Here is a 21,868-nt window from a genome sequence, read left to right on the forward strand (position 1 = left end):
CTAAAAGTAAATATGTATTATGATTTTCCCTTTGCATATGATCTGTTTCATAATTCCAGGTGCCTGTAGTGGCCATATTGGGTTCAGGTGGGGGCTTTCGAGCCATGGTGGGATTCTCTGGTGTGATGAAGGCGCTGTACGAATCAGGAATTTTGGATTGTGCTACCTACCTTGCTGGTCTTTCGGGCTCCACATGGTCAGTATGCATTTTTAATCTTAGTTTTATCATTTTGAATGTTGAAGATTTATCTAACTCAAACATTAGAAAAGAAAAGGGCACTTTGAAAATTTACTTCAAATTACTGAAATGTTCCAGCTTGATGCAGCAGTCTGGTTCTTAAAAAAAATTTTTTTTTAGGCAAATCCATCCTTTTAAACCTACTTGTAACTGAAAATGTAGTTAAAACATAAAATAAAAAATAGATCAATTGAAGTAATTCTAGATAAATACTGTATCATTAGAAGTGAATAACGTAACATACTCCACCCGTAATTAATTTAATCTTCCTATAATTTGGTGACTTGAAATCTTTCAGCAAGCATGTCTATGTAGACATGATTCACTAGGTATTCATTTTCTTCTTTAGGGCAAATGACTGAAATGAAAGATACCTTAGTGCGCAGAAGAAGGAAAACAACTTTTGAATGAAGAAAGGCAGTAGATTTCACTGATTTGTATAAAACTAAATATGAAATTAATCCTTAAATTCTGTTTCATCCTGGCTAAATTTAGATGGAAAATTAAACATCTATCTGTATGTATAATATTTGTACCCTGTAGATTTGCCTTTTCAGAAATGTATTTATAAAATATTTTGAAAAGAAATAGCACCAGCTTTTATGTTTGCCTACCTGACATTGCTCAGATGTCTCAGATAAAGAGTATCAGTATTCCTTATCATAAAAATCTAACTTTGTATTAAAAGGCCTTTTGAGTCAGCCATAGCAAGGCTCATCTATCGTAGTATCTATGAGAGTCTAGCATTTTAGTTTCTGAGCCATCTTTTACTGTGATATGAACATGTATTTCTTCAATTTTTAGCTAAAGTTATTTGATTCAGAAGCTGAGTGATTTGATCAGATCACTGGTAGAGCCAGCATTTAAGCCCAGGCCTTGGGGTCCCCATTCTAGAATTCTTTCAATTAAACCATGACTTCTCTCAGGCAGCTAAATATTCTATATATTTAAGAATCTACGTTTTCTTAAATATTTTAGAACCAGTTTCTTCAGTTAATAAACAGAGACCTAAAACCATGGTTGCCACCTTCCTTGTATGCACCCTCAAAATGATTGATCTTTTCTGAAAGAAGGGTGTAGCCCTTCATTATTCTTTCCCTTGAAGGGAAGAGCAGGCATCTGCCTGTGTAATGAGTAATGTGATGGAAAAACTTGGACCCTTAGAATAGTTCACATTCTCAATCATTTTGTTATTATTCTTTGTTTGAGTCTTTCTCTTTGCTCACTATTTGTTAGATCCCTGTGGTCCACTGCTAACTAATGTGCTATAAGAAGCTAACTTTCTTAAACATATCAAATAAAGAAAGATTAGGCCCTGACTGCTGTTTTGTGGGTGTAGTTGTGTATATATGGGCTTGATTAGAGCTTTATTCATTGCTCAAGTTATAGATTTTGGACAACATAGTATTACATTCTCCTGTAAGGTGTAATTAAGGTAATTTTAAATGTTACAGGCCAACCATTTAGACATGCACACATATTTATATAGGCACAAGTGTCTGCCCTACCTTTCAATGTCTAATTTCCTCAACAATTAGCCTTCCCTTATTGATCCCATTTTCTCAAAGGGCACTCATTCTTTAAATCCTCAAGATAGGTTTTCACCCAGAGACCACCTAATTTCCACATGTATCACTGTCATTTGAAGTTTTTATACTCCTTGACTTCTGTATTAGTTTGGGTTCTCTAGGGAAACAGAACCAACAAGAGATATTTGTAAATATTATGATATTTTATAAAAATTGTCTCCAACAATTGTGGGGATACCCAAGTCCAAATTCCATAGGGCAGGCTGCAAACTGTAAACTCCAATGAAGAGTTTTGCGGAAGTCTCTAAGAAAAGCTGTCTGTCTCAAGAGGAGATGGAAATTCTCTCTTCTGAGCATTGAAATAGTCACTGTTCCTTTTGAAGCTTTCAACTCATTAAATGAGATGCCTCTCATTGCTGAAGGCAATCTCCTTAGTCGATTGTAGATATAATGAGCCATACATGCTATCAATTTACTGATGATTTAAGTCCACAGAATGTTCTCACAGTAGCAATCAGGCCAGTGTTTGCTTGACCAAACTACAGGGCACCATAACCCATTCAAATTGTCACATGAATTTAACCATCACAACTTTTTTGGAGGGGTGTGGGGAAAATGGTGTTAAGGGTTGAGACATTACATATAGTTAACTTGTCCCTATTTCAAATCCTTCCTATAATGCCTTTTTGGTTCTATTTCATTCTCTCTGGTTATTCTCTTCTTTAAATTTTCTTTACTACTTCCATTATTTTTATTATTTTTCTCCAGGGCTTTCCTCCAGATTTTCCTTTGCATTCTCTTTTATCTACATGTTCTCCCTTTGTAAATTCACTAATTTTTACCACTGTAGCTATTACCACCAAGAACTTAACTCAAGAAACCCCAGAACATACAAAAGTTAATAGACATAGAAAAAGACAAAACCATAATGAACACTGAAAGAAGCAATCAGAGAAGAGAACCAAGTAAAAGATGAGTTCCAGAGGTCAAGGGTAGACAGTGTTTCAAGAAGTACTGTTAAACTTCTGGAGAAAGACTTAGTTTAAGATTGGGTTGGAGATCTGTGGTGAACTGAATTGTTTACCCCAGTTTGGACATGTTCTTGGTCTTGGTTCACATCCTGGAGGGTGTAGACCCAATGTAAATAAGATCTCTTGAAGACTTAACTTAAGGTGTGGCACAACTGAATCAGGTTGGGCTTTAATCCAGATTACTGGAGTTATAGAAACAGAATGAAATTCAGACATAGAGACAGTCATGCAGAGAAGCAGAAAGTCGCTGGAACCTGGAAAAGAAAGGAGAAAATATTGTCATGCGCTTTGCTAAGTGACAGAAAAGCCAAGGACTAAGGATTGTTGATAGTGAGCCTCAGAATGCCAGTCTTCAAGGAGAAAATGTTGCCTTGATGATGCTTCAACTCTGTACTTCTCCTAGCCTTAAATTTGTGAGCCAGTACATTCTTTGCCATGTTTCAATGACCTTACTCTCTAAAGAGAAATGACAGCAGCTCTGCATCTATAGACAGTAAGGTCCAATTCATTAAACTGAATTAAAATGGCCTTTGAGATTGAAACTGTCAGTTTAACAGTCTGAAGAATTCCTGGAACATTGGAAAAATAAGTAGACATTGTTGTCTAAGAGATGGCAGGCTAAGAAGTCAAGATATATATTGGAGAAAATATGTTGTTGAGGTTAAGACTTGTTCACTAAGGATTCTTCCCCACTTAGCACAGTGCACAGCCTACTTTAGGTAATAGTTGTTTAAGGATTGAATGAAGAAATGCATAAATAATTTCATTTTATGGGGAAAATTAAATAGGGATTGCTTTCGTGTTTCAGAAATTTCCTTCTTAAATGTTAAAGATCTTTCCTGGTCATCTAAATCTTAGTTATGCATCAGGCACTTTTTAGTATTTAGACACATCCCTGAAGAGAATGCTCCAGCAAGTCTTATGGGTACCTAGACATTGGCATTTTTTAAATGTTCTTGTGATTTAGATACATGGACTAAACTGAGAATCTCTTGTCCTCTGCCATGATTATGTTTTAAAATTTCATACTTAATCTAAAGTGCATTTATGTGGAGGAAATGAGGTGTCATATAAAAATCTTCACAGATACTTAGGCAATTTTAAGACTGTTTCATTCATTCATTAATCATTTAGAGAAGTGCTGCTATGTCTAAGTCACTAACTTTTGGAAACTTAATTTGTGTAGTAGGGAACTCATTTATTGGTAAAGGGATGAAAATTAAAGTTTAACTGTAGAATTAGAAATTGGGGGAAGTGGACTTGGCCCAGTGTATAGGGCATCCGTCTACCACATGAGAGGTCTGCGGTTCAAACCCCGGGCCTCCTTAACCCATGTGGAGCTGGCCCACGTGCATCGCCTGATGCGCGCAAGGAGTGCTATGCCACACAGGGGTGTCCCCACATAGGGGAGCCCCATGCGCAAGGAGTGTGCCCTGTAAGGAAAACCACCCAATTCGAAAGAAAGTTCAGCCTGCCCAGGAATGGCGCCGCACACACGGAGAGTTGATGCAGCAAGATGACGCAACAACAACAAAAAAGAAACAGATTCCCGTGCCACTGACAACAACAGAAGCAGACAAAAACAAGGACATTTAGCAAATGGATACAGAGAACAGACAACTGGGGTTGGGGGTGGGGAGAGAAATAAAATAAATCTTAAAAAAAAAAAAGGAAATTGGGATGTTATTTTTGTGTTTAGATAGTACTATATCCAGGGACCGCAGTAATACCTGAATTCTACCTTGGTGTAGCCAAGGAAACAAAGAAATCAAAGGAAGCTATTTAAGTTTAAATGTCTGCACAGCAAAACTGGTCATAATATAGACTACTTCACTTTTAGGTATCACCAAAGGCCAAATCCAAGTCATAGATGTAAGCACAATGACACCACAGAAAGTCTAACTCTCACACTGGTAGATTTGAAGCAATATGGATTCATAAATGTCAAACAAGCAGAGAGCATTTTTTCAATGGTATCTTAGGTCTTCCTATCTTTCATCAGTGCTTTCATCCCCAAGCCAACTGCTTCATGAGAGTAGAAGAAAGAGAGAGAGAAAGGGGAAGAGATAGAATACTAGTGAATAAGTTCATTCATACTCTAGAAAGCAGAATTGAAATGTAACCATTCAACATAGAAGGAAAAGAGAAAATTGAGCTGACATCCATGTTCATTTTAGTACCTTCAAAAGATATACCTCTGACACTGAGGCAGAGTCCTTGATTTGGAGCAATCATACTCCCACAGAGGATGGATTTTCTTGGTCTAGGTCCGGTAAGACTGGGAAGAAAGAAAGAGAAGAGACTTGAGATCTTGCTAGTGGCAATCTATATGACAGAGATGCTTGTTAGAATCATAAGTTGGTTCATTTAAAGATCAGTTAAATATAGATAGAGAAAACTTACAATGTAAGTGTTTGGAATAAAATGCTCATTCTGCTGAACATTACAGAATGACAATTCACAGAAAAATAGAAGAATGATTGTGTCATTCCCTTTTCAACTAGATTTTAAGAAAAAATTATACTGTGACTAAAGTGATTTCTAATGACACTAAGTTTTTGTTTGTTTTACTTACTTTTACCCTACCTCATTATGGAAAGGATTTAATATAGCTTATAGAGTAAAATTGTATTGCATACATTAAAAATAGGAGTAAAAGAAAAAATGTAGCTAGAAATTAAATTTAAAAATTTATGCCATAATCTACTGATTTGGGAGGCATTAGTCATAGGTTTGGATTAGTTTTCTAGATATCAAAGCAAAAATGCAACCTCTGTTTGCTTACATAATACATATTTTTAATTAGTTAATAGCAGGCCAGTGGTCCATAGAAGCAGAATTATTGTTGGCAGTAAGACCAGTCAAGAATTACTCCTTAGTGTTTTCGTAAAGAATGAACTATATCCTGAATGTTTTCAGAATTGACCGGCCTAGAGGTGCAAAAGGAGGTTTTATTTTCCATTTTATTTTATCTTTAAATAAAAATCAATGTCATTACATTATTGTACAGTTTATTAAACAGTATGACAGGGCCCAGAAAATCAAATCTTGCTGATATGAATGAATCTCGTGGTAGACTTTTGAATAGCTATAGGAATGAATGGACTGTGTGTATTTCAATCAGTCTAAGCTATATTTTAATAGATGTTTGGTTATTGTACCTGGTTGAATTTAAAGTAAACCTATTTAATTTATCTATATCTGCTTTACTTTCCTAAGCGCTAAAAAAATACCATGAAATAGGTTGGTTTAAATAATGGAAATTTATTAGCTTTACAATTTTGAGACCAGGAAAATGTCCACATCAAGGCATCCTCAAGGTGATGGTTACTTCCCCAAGACCAGCTGCTGGTGATCCTTGGCTCCTCTGCCACATGACAAGGCAAATGGCAGCATCTGCTGGATTCTCTCTTCTCTTCCAGGTTTTCTTGATTTCGCCTTCTTGCCTCTGTGGCTTTCTCTCTCTCTGTCTGAATTTCATTCTCTTATAAAGAACTCCCATAATAGGATTAAGACCTATCCTAATTGAGGTGAGACACGCCTTAACTGAAGTAGCCTCAGTCAAAGGTCCTACTTTCAATGAGTTTACAGCCACAGAAATAGATTAGGTTTAAGAACATGTTTTATTGGCGTACATACAGCTTTAAACCACAGCAATACCACAGTTTTTGAGGACTCTAAAGAATTCAATTTGTGTTATAAAGAACATTTAAGTGTTTGAAATTTTCTTTTGCTGAGCATGAGTTCCATTTGCATCACTCATCATATATTAACTAACAATTTTTCTCAATTTTTCTGCATGGAACTCGGAATCCAAAAAAGAATTATAATTTAATGTTAAGTGGGAATACTGTAGTTTCACAGAACTGAAATCCTGTATAAAATATTTTAAAAAATAAGCTTATCATGGGGGAGAGGACAAAGTTTAAATTCTAGTTCTGCCCTTATTAATTGGAGAACTTGAACATGTTACTTAAATTTACCAATCCTAACTTTCTTCATCCTTAAAATAGGAGAATTGAAAGTATTATGATTCTTCAAGACAGTAATATATGAGAAATTAACCAGTATTGTGACCAGAAATAGTAGGTTCCCAACAAGAGTCAGTTCCTCCTCTCCCTGAAAGGAAGATAAGCCATTATGGTAGACATTTGATTTGAATCCCAAGGAAAAAGAGACTAAAATGTGTTGTTTTCTCTTTGGTTGGATAAAGTGGTAGAGGCCTTCCTTCCTTCCTTCTTCCCTCCCTCCCTCCCTCCCTCCCTCCTTCCTTCCTTCCTTCCTTCTCTCAATTCAATAAAGTATATTTGTCATTTGCCAGCTTCTTGTTAATCATTTGAAGGTAGGAAAAAAAGATGAATAAACTAAAGTTCTTTCCCTCAAGGAGAGCTAAACTTATTAATGGAGATAGTCAAGTAAAGAGATAATTAAAATTCAGTGTGAAATTCAAAATATTAGAGGTATTATTTCATAGGAAGAAGATAACTAAATATCTATTGTCTAAATATTGAATAACAAGGCACATAATTATTTACAGTATAACTAACAAATTCCAGCTAAGAAAATTCAAAGGGAGCTATCTTAGTTAGCCAGGGCTGCTATAATAAATACCACAGACTGACTGGCTTATACAACAGAAATTTATTATCTCACGTTTTGAAGGCTACTCATACAAATCAGTGTGTCAGCAGGATCTTGTTTTCTGTGGAGTCTAGCATTCTGTGGTGGCTTTCTGGCTTTCCATACCTCAATCTGCCTCCATCACATGGCCATCTGTCTTCTTCTGTATTTTATTATTCATGCCAAATTTCCTTTGCTTATCAAGATTCCATTTGTCTTAGTTTGCCAAGGCAGCTATGACAAATACCACAAAAGAGGCTGGCTGAAACAATGAGAATTTGTTGTCTCAAAGTTTTAAAGGATAGAAGTCTAAAATCAAGGTCTCAACAGACCACACTTTCTTCTAGAGTCTGCAGCATTCTGGTGCTGGCTTGCTGCAAATCTTGGGATTCCTTGGCTTGCCTGTCTTCATTTCATGTTTCTCCTTTTGGCTTTTACTTCTCCTGCTAAGTGTATATTTCTCTGTTTAGAGTTCCTCTCCTTATAAGGTCTTTAGCCATGTGGATAAGGCCTACACCAACTCAATTTGGCCTCCTCTAGGATCTTCAAAGATTTTATTAAAAAATGAGTCCATACCTTAACTAATAATAACATCTTTAAAGACCCTAGTACAAATAGTTTCCCATCCACAAGACCTGGGGTTAGAACTTGAACATGTCTTTGTGGGGGACATGATTCAATACATAATAGAAGCATTAACCTTTAAGACCTTATTCTGCTCCAGATTTGGCCTTCATATTTGTATGCTCATAAGTTCAGATAATCGCCTTTGGTAAGGCTTACGATTCTGTCTAGCACTAGCTTATTTCACAACAGAGGATGATTAAAACCAAAATGTTAGATCATCAACTTATTACTGAAACAGAACATTTTCAGGAGGCAAACAATAGTTTGACAGCACATTTTCTTAAGATAATCATCATGGAAAGTCATATTATCAGATTTCCCAACTAGTATTGCATCAAGACCAGTCAGTTTAATTGCATGACTCCAATGTCTTGTGCCATGAGGTACTGACAGTCTGACAGGGATACATACTACTGGCAGTCTAGCTAGTAGAGAGGTGGGTATCCTTCTAGCAGGGTATCCTCTTCCTTGGACTTATGGATGTCCAGTGTTTCCTCTGAGCCTGCTCCTTTGCTTTGCTTCCATTGTAGAACAGCTCCTACATGACTGATTCATTCTTTCCTCAAATATGTTAATATCTCTAATCAGATAGTAAGTTACCCAAACATTTCCACCATTCTTTATTTTTCTTATGACAGAACATGCCTACTGTCTTTGAAGACTACTACACAATGTCCTTTATCTTTGCTATATTTTGTTTTTTTTACAGGTACATGTCAACTTTATATTCTCACCCTGATTTTCCAGAGAAAGGGCCAGAGGAGATTAATGAAGAGCTAATGAAAAATGTTAGCCACAACCCTCTTTTACTTCTTACACCACAGAGGATCAAAAGATATGTTGAGTCTTTATGGAAAAAGAAAAGCTCTGGGCAACCTGTCACCTTTACTGATATCTTTGGGATGTTAATAGGAGAAACACTAATTCATAATGTAAGTTATGGTCAAATCTACAATTCTTTTAATAGAAGTAGACAACATATATCATAAGGTTTTAGGGAAAAGAAAAGATAATACATTTTATTAAAGTTACTTAACATGACTTAATCTTTCAATAATGTGTACTCAGCATAAACTTTGTGCCAGACATTAGAACTGCTTTCTGCATTTCAAACTTGTCATTATTTCATTCGAACTGTGCATTAGTTTTGATGTGCGGGGCAGTAGTTTTGTTTTCTCCATCTTTGGAAAAAAATATGCACATTTTTAGCCCATCTTAAAAATGAGAATCTTTTTAGATGAGGAGGTGAATACTTGTAATATTCTTAAAGTAGGGAAAATATGGAGGTTGCTTAGAAAGAGTCAGAAAAGGAAGTGGATTGCATGAAACAATCTCAACACATAATTACCTTGTGACATTTCAGCTGAAGATATAGCTGGGGAGATGGAAAGGAGTCCATCTGTGCCTGGGAGTTCTGAAGCTAAATTCTTTCCAAGCGACACAGTTGCCAAATTGTTATCCAGTCCAAACAAAATCCCTAGAGTTATGACTGTTTTTAGAATGCAGATAATTATTTCCATAGAGTTTACTTTTGTTGTTTATTTATGACACGGAGATTTCTAGAAGCAAATAAGACTTATTTTAGTATAAATATATTGTCTTAGCAAACTCTCAAATGAAAGTATTATTCTAAATAGCTTTTAACCTGTATCTGTTCGTATATTTAAGTCATTTCTTTCTTTCTTCTGTGGACAGAGAATGAACACTACCTTGAGTAGTTTGAAGGATAAAATCAATTCTGCACAATGCCCTTTACCTCTTTTCACCTGTCTCCATGTCAAACCTGATGTTTCAGAGCTAATGTTTGCCGGTAAGTAAGTCCCTCCTTTTGGAACATCACCCAGAACCTTTGAACTGCAGTTCCCAGTAATTTTCTTTTGAGAAAACATCTTAAGCAAGTTCAGTTGCTTATTTTAATATATTTTCTATAACATAACACTATTTGAAAATGTTAAGCTGGATGCTTTTTCTGGTTGTAGAGAATATTCCATGAAACTAGTAACTCATGTATCCTTAGTTAATGAAATTTTAAAATTAAGTATAAAATAAAAAATAATGAATATAGTCAATAATTCAATTTTAAGTTGTAGTTGTTCAGTGATCTTTAATAAAAGCTTAGTGTTTTTAGGCAAAGTGTATTCTTTTGCTCGCTGGCCATATTTTCATTAGATTGGGTAATATGATAAATGTTTAACATTCAAAGCATCATTCTAAGTACTAGTCTGTACTTGTAGCTGGTAAACTGCCTCCACTTTCCTGCTTCTAAGTTTCAGAGGTAAATACTTATTTCTTCTGCCTTTTGTCATCTCACTGGGTGCCCTAACAGTACATAACATCATATTTCTGCAAGCTCAGTAAGGCTAGTGGGGTTTATTGTATTTTTAGGGAAAAAGTACATCAGAGACATCAGTCACACCCTAAGCCAAAAAAAAAAAAATCATTGTGAATGGGTATATTTATGACATATACAGAAGCTTTTCAAATTTTACAAACACTTGCTTAATCTCAGGGAAGAATTTTGGACAGTGTAAGAAATGAGATGAACATGAGGTTCATTCTTGCAACAGTGTTTATTAATAATATTGACTAGATTACTTAACATGCTTATGGTTAACAAAGCACTTATTGCAGATACTATCTTATTACATTTATACAGCAACCAAGAAGGGAGTTATTTTTAAATAAACCCTCAAAGATTAATTGATTCACACATTGCCCCGTAGAAAGTACACAGCAGACCTCCAAATTGGCCTAAAAAGTCCTTTGTTCTTTTTATACTATGATATTGGCTTCTCCGATTACTGACTTTGGAGAGCATAGTATGCCAAACCCAAAGTGTGTACTTTTCTACTGGTCCCACCCCCTCCCCTTAGTTCATTTTACAAAATTGATAATAATTATAAAAGAAGGTAAGACACAAGAAAGTTAGTATGCACTGTGACCTTGACCAAGTAATGTAGCCTGTTTAAACCTCAGTCTTCTCATTTGTTTAATGAGATTAAGACTCTCCTCATGGTATTTTGCTAAATAAATGAGATAAAATATATGAAGTTCTTAAAATAGTGCCAGGCCCGTATTAAGTTTCCAGTAAATCTTAACAATTTAAAGTGTTCTGTGTAGGATTTGTATATGAAAGGCAAATTTAATCATTGGGCTGGGGTGGAAGGGGGCATGCATTAGGAGTCTAGGATAACCATGACATTTTCAGTAGCAGTTTGGAATTGGCTTGACTATAAAGGAGTTCAGAGTAGAGAGCTGAAACTTTATCATGTAAGAAAAGTGTGGGCCATGATGAATTTTTTTTTTCTCTCCCATAGCTATTCTGTTTTGTAGTCATGAAATTTCCTTTTGAAATTGCTGATAAATGCTGCTTGCATGCAAATTAAATATGTACATGGACAAATAAATCATCTTTTACCTTGGAAGCATATCATATATAGTTAAAAGAACCCTAGATTCTAGTCTGGAGGCTTTGTATTCTTAGCTGAAATATCTTAGAAGAGTCACTTAATCTCTCTGATCCTTATTGTCCTCATTATTAAAAAGAAGTTTAATAATTACCATTGAGTTTATCTTACAGAGTTATAGTAACATGAGATAGGAAGAGAAGAGTGAATACTGAAAACTGTAGAGAAATGTAAAAGTATTATAATTGTAGTACTATTGTTATTGTTATGGCATTTATCATGGTGGCCACTTTTTATTCTGAACTTGTAGTCAATAGCCATTTTTAAGAGAAAATCGGACTAAAATTATTAAAGAATAAGCAGTGTTTCAGAGACAGAAAGTTTTAGAGTGATAAAAAGCTGTTTTTTATTTAATTGGTATCTTTGGGTCATCTTCCTAACTATGAGATTGTACTGAAATGAAAGACACACTATAAACCATCTATTGTTAGGCTTCTGTGATAAGGAGGCTCCACTTGTGAGTTCTAACTTAATGGAACAAAGTCAACAAATATTAGTTATGTGACTGTTGTACTCAGATAAGACATTCAGATATGCATGTCCTGAGTGTTCAAGTAGCTTAACTCGAGTTTTTGAATAATAAAAACAATTGGAGACATGTTTATATACTATTTCTATGAAATTTGCTTAGGTTGAAAATGGCTGCTGAGGCAACAAAGTCATAATATGCTCTGAGTTATATTAGAAAAAGTCAAAGAACCAAATTACTTAGCTTTATCAACAACCTTACTTTTAAAATGCCAGAGAACAATTTTCTTCCCCTTTGGAATAATTTTAAGCACTTTCCCCTTTGGAAGGTTTTAACAAATAAACACTGGTTATTTAAACCATTAATTATCTTCCATAGCTCACCACACTGCTGAGAGGATAACACTTCCTTTTAAAAATTTCTACTAGTAAGAGTGGATATGGCTCAAGCAGTTTCCATGCGGGAGGTCCTGGGTTTGGTTTCTAGTGCCTTCTGAACAAACAGAAAAACAAAAAGCAAGCAAAACAAATGAAAAATAAACTCAGGGAAGCCGATGTAGTTCAGTGCTTGAACCCCAGCTTCCCACATATGAGGTTCCAGGTTCAATCACTGGCCCCTGGTACCTCAAAAAAAAAAAATTAATCAAAAAATAAATAAGTAAGTAAGTAAATAAATAAAAATTTCTATTGGTAAATTTCATTTGCCGAACATGACTTATGGACTCAGCATCATACTAAGTTATTTGACAAACACTGAAAGTATAAGTTTCCCTCAGGAAAGTGCTAATTACACTAAAGAAACACAAATAAAATGTGGAAAAAAATGAGTACATACACACAGACTGTTATTACCTGCTAAACTGTGTAGAATTGACATAAGTGTTAAATATCATAGGGATTTAGTATATTCATAAAAAACTCATGGCAGAGCTAGGACGTAATTCAAGTTGAATTTGGAAGGATCTGTCTAGTGGAGATGAAAAGGCAGCTTTGCATGGAAACAGTATGAGAAAATGGTATTAGAAAACTAATGGTATGATTTGGGAAACAGTAAAGAGAAACTAGCTTCAGACTCATGACTACACAGGTAGTGTACTATGTGAAATCTTTTTTTTTTTTTTAAGATTTATTTTATTTATTTCTCCCCCGCCCCCCTACCCCCCCACGTTATCTGTTCTCTGTGTCCATTTGCTGTGTGTTCTTCTTTTTGTCTGCTTCTGTTGTTGTCAGCGGCATGGGGATCTGTGTTTCTTTTTGTTGCCGTCATCTTGCTGTGTCAGCTCTCCGTGTGTGCGGCGCCATTCTTGGGCAGGATGCACTTTCTTTCGTGTTGGGCGGCTCTCCTTATGGGGTGCGCTCCTTGCACATGGAGCTCCCCTACGCAAGGGACACCCCTGCGTGGCACAGCACTCCTTACACGCATCAGCACTGCGTGTGGGCCAGCTGCACATGGGTCAAGGAGGCCTGGGGTTTGAACTGCAGACCTCCCATGTGATAGACGGGTGCCCTATCCACTGGGCCAAGTCTGCTTCCCCTATGTGAAATCTTTATTGCTAAATTATAGTAAGTTGAATTCTAGAGAAATATATTTTCACTTAATTTTGGTGATAATGGAAATATTTAATGCTTTTGAACATGCAATGTAATTTTTCAAGTGCTGTTTTTTTAAAAAGTACTTTGATGAATCATATGGGTAGATTGGAAGGGAAAATAACTGGAAGCCAAGATACCACTGTACTTTTGCTAATAAAATTCTAGAACTAGGGTGATGTTGGTAAGGAAATAGCAGGGGGTAGATGTGAAATACCTAAACATCATTGGTGGAATGTAGTGATGGATTTAAGAGATGGATGGAAGAGATAAAAGAATTGTTCTAGTAAGAAAACTCTTCTGAGCTATAATTTTGTGATTTACAGAAACAGGTAAGCTAGACTGGGAGAAAAAAAAAGTGATGAGTTTTTTTCCAGGCAAGTGGTAGGGTAGGATAACAGTGCATCCAAGTAGATAAATACCTAAGTTGGAAATGAGCGGATGGAGGTACCTTTGACTTTGAATTGAAATTAATTACACTATCTCATCACCATTGATGTTTCATAACTTCATGGAAGTAGAATGTTCTGTTCCACCATTGAATAAACAATAAATATAGATCCATAATTCATTTTCCAAAACTTTTGGGGCCAGACATGCTTTGGAATCCACATTTTTTTTAGACTTTAAAGTTAATGAGATATTTACACTGTAAATTACATGATACTCCCACTGGAGGTGTCATAATTAAACAGAGTACTGTTCTGCTAGTAGGATATATCATTATTCACATTGAATGGATAAATAAAGATTACGAAGAGCCCCACAGTGTTTCAGGACTAGTTTCTCTGTTAAACAGACTCAGGTCAGGTTTTGCCACCAAATGAATAAAGAAAAATCTTATGGATTTTGGAGATTTTTAGATTTTGGATTGTTGAACAAAAGATTCTGGTCATGTAATAATTTCAGAAAGGAATAAACAGAAAAATAAATCAGGGAGGACAGAAAGTTATGGGTTGGGGCAAGAGTGGGTGGTAGTGGGACTGCTTTAGAGAGGATGCTTAAGAAAGACCTTGAACTGTAAGTTCAAGAAGGCACAGGCTTTACACTTGCAGAAGGGACTGAAAAGGGTAAAGGCACTGAGGTGGGAATGAGCTTGGCATATTTGAGGAACATCAAGAAGGCACTTGAGGCTGACGTAGAATAAGGAAGACAAAACATGATAAGGGATAGGTTGGGAGATACAGTCAAACAGGGAGCAGGAGCCAGAGCGTCATGAAGCCATGTAGGTTATGTCGGTTTTTTTCCCCAGTATAATTGGAAGTCACTGGAAGGCTTCCCCATGGCATTGGTGTGCTCTGATTTTTATTTTTTAAGAGTCATTCTGGCTATGGTTTATCAAAAAAAGGCCATGAGAGGGTAGACTAGAGATGTTTTAAGAGGCTATTTTAGAGATCCAGGGGACAGAGTATGGTAACTTGTACTAGTGTGAAAAATGGGTCCATTACCAGTTCTGAATATATCTGATGATAATACATATAGCACTTATTTTTTTAAATGTGAGATATAAGGAAAAGAGAATCATCAGGATAATCCTAAAGCTTTTTTGCCTGAAAAACTATATGAATGGTGGTACCATTTATCAACAAGGGTAAGACAGAGAGAGTTGCAAGTGAGGGAAATAGCAGTCAGAAACTAGGGGTCTGAATGGGTACATTAAGATTCATATAATAATTACTGGACATAGTTATAGCCATGGGAATGGATGAGATATAATACTTGTTACAATAAATACTATGCCCTCTTTTAAGCTCTTTACATTTCTTAATTCACTGGTTCATCACAATGAACCTACAAACTACTTGCTTAGGGAACTAAAACACAAAAAAGGAAACCTAATTTTGCACAATTAAAAAGCAGCAGAATGGGATTGGATTTGAACCCAGGTCCTCTGCCTCCAGAGCCTCTACTTTTAGGCAGTATATTCTATGACCATCATGTCATATTGCTTCAAAGACATTGTATATTAAAAACTTTGCATTGTAATTTTGGGATTTAAAATAAATGGTTAAAAGCAAAGGTAAATGAAGACTAAGAAAAGGCAAATGTTAGTAAACATTTTCTTCCACTCTAATAGACTGCTTGCATTGTCAGAAAGAAAGAGTTTAATTCCTTCTATTTCCTTCACGGATTATACATCTGAATGAGCAGTTTCTAGTTTTCAACTCTTAAGAATTAAGGTGAACTTGATAAAAGATGCCTGAGTTTTAAGATGGAAAATACTATTTAATTTGTGCAAGTTACATGAAATCTTTCTGTGTTGTCTCAACTAATTCATCTATAAGCCTTTCCCCCCAACTCCTATACAATGGTATATATATATGGTATATATATAATAGGTATTTGCTTGTTTTTATTTTGATTCTTTAAATAAATGGATGAGAATAAACATGGCATTGTTGAAGTAATATTTAGCCGAGTACAACTCTAGAATGTTTTCCTATTAATGAATTGTCTTATTTTTAAAATACTCACAGATTGGGTTGAATTTAGTCCATATGAGATTGGCATGGCTAAATATGGTACTTTTATGGCTCCTGATTTATTTGGAAGCAAATTTTTTATGGGAACAGTTGTGAAGAAATATGAAGAAAACCCCTTGCATTTCTTAATGGGTAAGTGATCAAAAATTATCACTGCTTTTTTTTGTGTGTGTGTGCTATTTTTAAGTTCATGCCCTGGTGCATTCTAAGTTATTCTCTGATTTTGCTTTATTGTAGGTGTCTGGGGCAGTGCCTTTTCCATATTGTTCAACAGAGTCTTGGGAGTTTCTGGTTCACAAAATAAAGGTTCCACAATGGAGGAAGAACTAGGTATTGTAAAAACATGGTTGCAAAGATACATTGATAAATATCATTAACATTTAAAAAAATTATTATAAATGACTTATAGCAAACAAAACAAAATACACGTTCAGTATTATCCTCCAAAAGTCTTGCCACCTGTATCAGCACTGACTTTTGTTATGCCAAGTTTGACTGGTGGTGGAAAGAAGCCATGGCATGCTAAATCTGAATTTGGGGCCAGATCAGCTGGGACAAGGAAGAAAAGTCATTTGGTCTTTCAGCACAGCTACGTAATATTATTAGGTACCTCTAACTAAAATTCCTTACTTCCTCAAAGTGTTTTGAATGTGAAAATTTATGCTTGTGGGTTGACAAAACATGCATTATACTTTATAAATGGAAAAAACGTAGAAATTCAGAACATTTACCTATTTATATCATTCTAAACACTTACGGAAAATCAGTAAATCTTCCTTATAAAAGAAGTTAATATTTGGCAAATCATTTTTTTTTTAATCAGAGGATCAAATGTGACAAACACAAATAAACAAAGAAAAGAAACATTTTGAGGAAGGAAAAATTTCCTCCTTCCAAAATACATACAGTGCGGAAATGCACCTAATGTATATGACCTCTAGAGTGGATCATTTCTTAATACCTCTCCACATCTCTACAACAAAATTACTTTCTGGAATAGTCATAAAATGAAATGGATAATATTAGCCATGGGACATGTTCTTTTATTCAATTCCATATATGTAATCATGCCAGTAATAATATATAAATATAAAATTATAAAATAAATATCAACATGCTGCCTCTGACATTCATTAACACTTGCATTTCATACTCATGATATTTGTGCCCATATTGTTTATGTAGCTATAATAATACGTGAAGTGATATAGGAAAACCAAATGTTAGACCTATAGTTCTTTCCATTTAAATTCCAAAAAATGGTCTTTTCACAAAAATTTGTAAAATTTGGAGTCAGTTTCTTAAAATAAGAAAAATTTTGTTCACTAATAAAAAAGTAAAAAATATCACTACCTAGAAAGTGTTTTCATATTGATGTCCTAAGAAAGTTTGATTTTTCTACAAATGGAGTTTATAAGAATTATCTGTGTACTACATAATTTAGATTCGTTTTAGTGGAAAAAAACAACTAGCTTTTATGCTAGATTTTACTGCTGTCTTTGTTTTAATGATTTATGGTTGTTATTTTAGTTTTCATAACTGCTAATATGTTCTGCAGGAAGTACAGATTCTTTTTATTCTAATTTTTGTTTTTATTAGCGAGGTTGCAGATTTACAGAAAAATTATGCAATCAACTTCCTATATACCGCCCCCCCCCCACACACAGAGTCTTCCCTATTACTAACATTAGTGTGGTAATTTTGTTATAATTGATGAAACAGTATTATTATAATTATACTATTATAATTATAATAACTATAGTCCATAGTTTACATTAGAGTACACTGTGTTGTACAGTCCTATGTTGTTGTTTTTTAAAGTTTTTATTCTATTAACCTCATTAAAATATATAATTGAGTGGTAGTGGTATTAATTACATTCACAATGTTGTGCTACCATCACCAACATCCATTACCAAACTTTTCCATCACTGCAAAATAAAACTCTGTACCAGTTAAACCAATTCAGAACTAACTCTTCATTAACTATCCCACCCTGACCCTTTGTATCCTGTTTTCAAGTTTCTGACTATGAATTTGAAATTCTAAATTATTTCATATTTGTGAAATCATGTTCTTTTGAGTCTGGCTTATTTTGCTCCACATGATTTCTTCAAGGTTCATCCATGTTGTCACATACATCAGAACTTGCTTCCTTTTTACAGTTGAATAATATTCCATTATGCACATTTTGTTTATAATCTCCTTTGTTGGTGGACATTTAGGTTGCTTCCATTTTTCCATCTTTTGTGAATAATGCCACTGTGAACATCTATATGCAACTATCTGTTCACACCCCTGATCTCAGTTCCTTTGGGTATTTACCCATATGTGGGATTATCAGTTCATATGGTTATTCTATACTTCACTTTCTGAGGAACTGCCAACTCTTTTGCACCATTTTACATTCCCACCACCAAAGAACGGATGTCCCTATTTCTCCACATCCTCTCTAATACTTGTTATTTTCAGGTTTTAAAAACAATAGTAGATATTATACTGGGTGTGAAATTGTATATTGTGATTTTGAATTGCATTTCCCTAATGACTAATGATGTTGAGCATCTTTTCATATGCTTATCGGCCTTTTTTTTCTTAAGAAATGTCTAACTTTTGCCTACTTTTTTTTCAAGATTGCTTTTCTTTTTATTGTTGAGTTGTAGGATTTTTTATATAATATAGTCTGGATATGCTTACTAGATATGTGGTTCCAGATATTTTCTCTCATTGTCTAGGTTATCTTTTTATTTTCATGATAAAGTTCTTTGATGCATATAAGTTTAGAATTTGATGTACTCCCATTCTCTATTTCTTTTTCTTTTGTTGCTTTTGCTTTTGTTGTAAAGATTAAGAAGCCATTGCCAAACACAAGATCCTAATGATACTTCCCTATGTTTTCTTCTCATGGTTTTATAGTTTTGGTTCTTTTATTTTGACCTTTGATCCATTGTGAGTTAATTTTTGTATATATTGTGAGGTAGGGGTCCACCTTCATTCTTTTGAAGAGGGATAGTCAGTGTTCCCAGCACCCATTTGTTGAAGAGACTATTCTTTTTCCAGTGATTGCACTTGGTACTCTTGTCAGAATCAATTGACCATAGATGTGAGGGTTTATTTCTGAACTCTTAATTTGATTCCATTGTTCTATATGTCTGTCCTTATGCCAGTACCATGCTATTTTGAGTACTGTTACTTTGTAATAACTTTTAACATCAGAAAAATGAGTCCTATGTTCTTTTTCAAGATGGTTTTGTCTATTTAGGACCCCTTACCCTTCCATATAAGTTTGATAACTGGTTTTTCCAATTCTGCAAAGAAGGCTGTTGGAATTTCATTGAATCTGTAAATCACTTTGGGTAGAATTGACATCTTAACAATACTTAGTCTTCCAATCCATGAATCTGGAATGTCCTTCCATTAAGTTCATTCTTTGATTTTTTAGCAATGTTTTGTAGTTCTCTGTGTACAAGTTTTTTACATCCTTGGTTGGATTTATTCCTAGATATTTGATTCTTTTATTTGCAATTGTAAATGGAATTTTTTTTTCTTGATTTCCTCTTCATGTTTTTCATTACTAGTGTATAGAAATACTACTCATTTGTACATTTTTATCTTTGACCCTGCCCCTTTGATGAATATAAATATTAGGTCTAGCAGATTTTTTTTGTAGGCATTTCAGTATTTTCTGTGTATAGAAAAGAGAGATTGTTTTACTTCTCTCTTTCCTATTTGTATACCTTTTAATTCTTTTTCTTACTTAATTGCTCTGGCTGGAGTTTCCAGTGCAATTTCGAATAATATTGGTATCAGTGGGCATCCTTGTCTTATTCTCTGCCTTTAGCTGAAGAGTGAAATACATTCACATTTAAAGTAACTACTGATCATGCAGGACTTTATTTTGCTACACTTTGTTTGTTATTTTGTCTCTGTTTTCATCATGTAATTCTTTCATTAATTCCTACTTACATATTTATTTGATTTTTTGTTTTGCAACTCTTCAAGTCCCTTATCGCTTGTTTTTCTATATTTATTTTTCACATACCTTGTTTGTAGTTACCACAGTGCTTAAATTTAACCTTCTAAATTTGTAACAACCATGTGTGATTAAATACCAACTTAAGTACAATAGTGTATATATGCATTGTTCCTATAACTCTCATTCCTAACAGTTTTTTGTACTTGTCAACACTTATATCTTTACACATAGTATGTATAAACCATATATTCATCATTACTTTTTATGCATTTACAGTTTAGCACCTGTAAGAATAAGTTGAGTTACATAACAAAGAATACAATATATTAGTACTGGAATTTATAATTTCCCATATAATTACCTTTACCAGAGGTCTTTATTTTTTTAAGATTCTTTAGGTCACTGCTTAGTGTCCTCTCCATTCAGTATGAGGAACTCACTTTAACATGATTTTAGGGCAGTCTAGTGGTGATGAACTCCTTCAGCTTTTTTAAATCTGGAAATTTCTTAGTATCCACCTTATTTTTGAAAGACAGACTTGATGGATATAAAATTCTTGGTTGGCAATTGTTTTCTTTCAGCACATTGATCCCATTGATCTCTCATCTCCATGATTCTGATGAGAAATCAGCATGTAATATTATTGGAACTTCCTTGTACATAACATGTTCTTTTCTCTTGAAACTTTTAGAAATCTCTCCTTCTCCTTGGCATTCATCAGTTTGATTACTATGTTTCTGGGCATGGTTCTCCTTGAGTGTATCAATTTTGGGGTTTGGTGAACTTCTTGAATGTGCATATTCTTGCTTTCATTAAATTCAGGAAATTTTCTGCTATTATTGCTTTGAGTATTCCCTTCGCCCCTTTCCTTCTTCATTTTTAAGGAATCCTATAATGTCTATATTGGTATCCCACAGGTTTGTCAGACTATGTCCACTTTTTAAAATTCTTTTTCCTTCCTGCTTCTCAGTCTCAATCATTTCAATTGTTTTTTCTTTGAGTTCATGACGGTTTTCTTCTGCTAGCTCCAATCTACTCTTAAAACCCTCTAGGAAAATTTTCATTTCAGTTATTGTGGTTTCAAATTCACTATTTTTCTATGGTCCCTTTTTAAAATTTCCTATCTCTTTAGTGAGATTCTCATGTTGTCCATTCATTTTTCCCTGAAATCCTTTAGTTCTTTTTTCTGCGCTTTTCTTTATCTCCTCGAGCATATTGGGGAACTTTTTTTAAAAAAGCCTTTGTCTGGTATGTCCAAAGGCTGGTCTTCTTCATTCATGGTCTCTAGATTTTTGTCTTGTTCTTTTGGATGGGCCATCATTTCCTATTTCTTTGTGTCTTATTATCTTTTGTTTTACACTGTACAGTTTAATATTTTAAAGAATTAACTTTAGTATTCAGTTCCTGATTTATCTGCCCCTTAAGTTTTTATCCAGTAAGGGGTATGACAAAGATTTCTTGAGTGCTAGAAACTAACAAGAACAAATCATCCAATATAAGAAAACACCTTTCATAGTCTTTGAAAATTGGTTCTGCATTGGATGATTCTCTTCTTTAGAGTTTAATCCTTCCATCAAGAAGGTCAGCCTGAGGCAAATGCAAAGTGCTCTCTCTCTTCTGAGCCTGCATCTTTCCTCAGATTCTGCTAATAGCCTTAGGGTTTCCCTTGTTTAAGGGAATTCAAATGCCCCCTGTACTATCTAGGAAATAGACTTTTCCACCTCCCTGGGTACTGTATTTTATGTCTTTAAACAGATAATACATTATCCCAGGTGCTTAGGCTTCATTGTTGTTGTTGTTGTTGTTTTATAAGCAGCTTTAGCTGCTTGCAAGCTGCTT

The 21,868-nt window shown here is 34.6% G+C and overlaps 1 protein-coding gene across 3 annotated transcripts in view; it reads left to right on the plus strand.

Annotated features, from left to right (window-relative positions):
• Window positions 1-21,868, plus strand: part of PLA2G4A (phospholipase A2 group IVA) — a 167,680-nt gene that overhangs the window by 102,541 nt on the left and 43,271 nt on the right. For all 3 annotated transcript variants that reach the window (XM_004468450.5, XM_004468451.5, XM_012529014.4), the window contains 5 exons: window positions 60-196; window positions 8,755-8,977; window positions 9,741-9,855; window positions 16,048-16,185; window positions 16,291-16,383. In XM_004468450.5, coding sequence (XP_004468507.1) covers window positions 60-196; window positions 8,755-8,977; window positions 9,741-9,855; window positions 16,048-16,185; window positions 16,291-16,383 — 706 coding nt within the window. The remainder of the gene's footprint in view (window positions 1-59; window positions 197-8,754; window positions 8,978-9,740; window positions 9,856-16,047; window positions 16,186-16,290; window positions 16,384-21,868) is intronic.

Source organism: Dasypus novemcinctus, chromosome 13, assembly GCF_030445035.2.
Source record: "Dasypus novemcinctus isolate mDasNov1 chromosome 13, mDasNov1.1.hap2, whole genome shotgun sequence".
Lineage (NCBI taxonomy): Eukaryota > Metazoa > Chordata > Mammalia > Cingulata > Dasypodidae > Dasypus > Dasypus novemcinctus.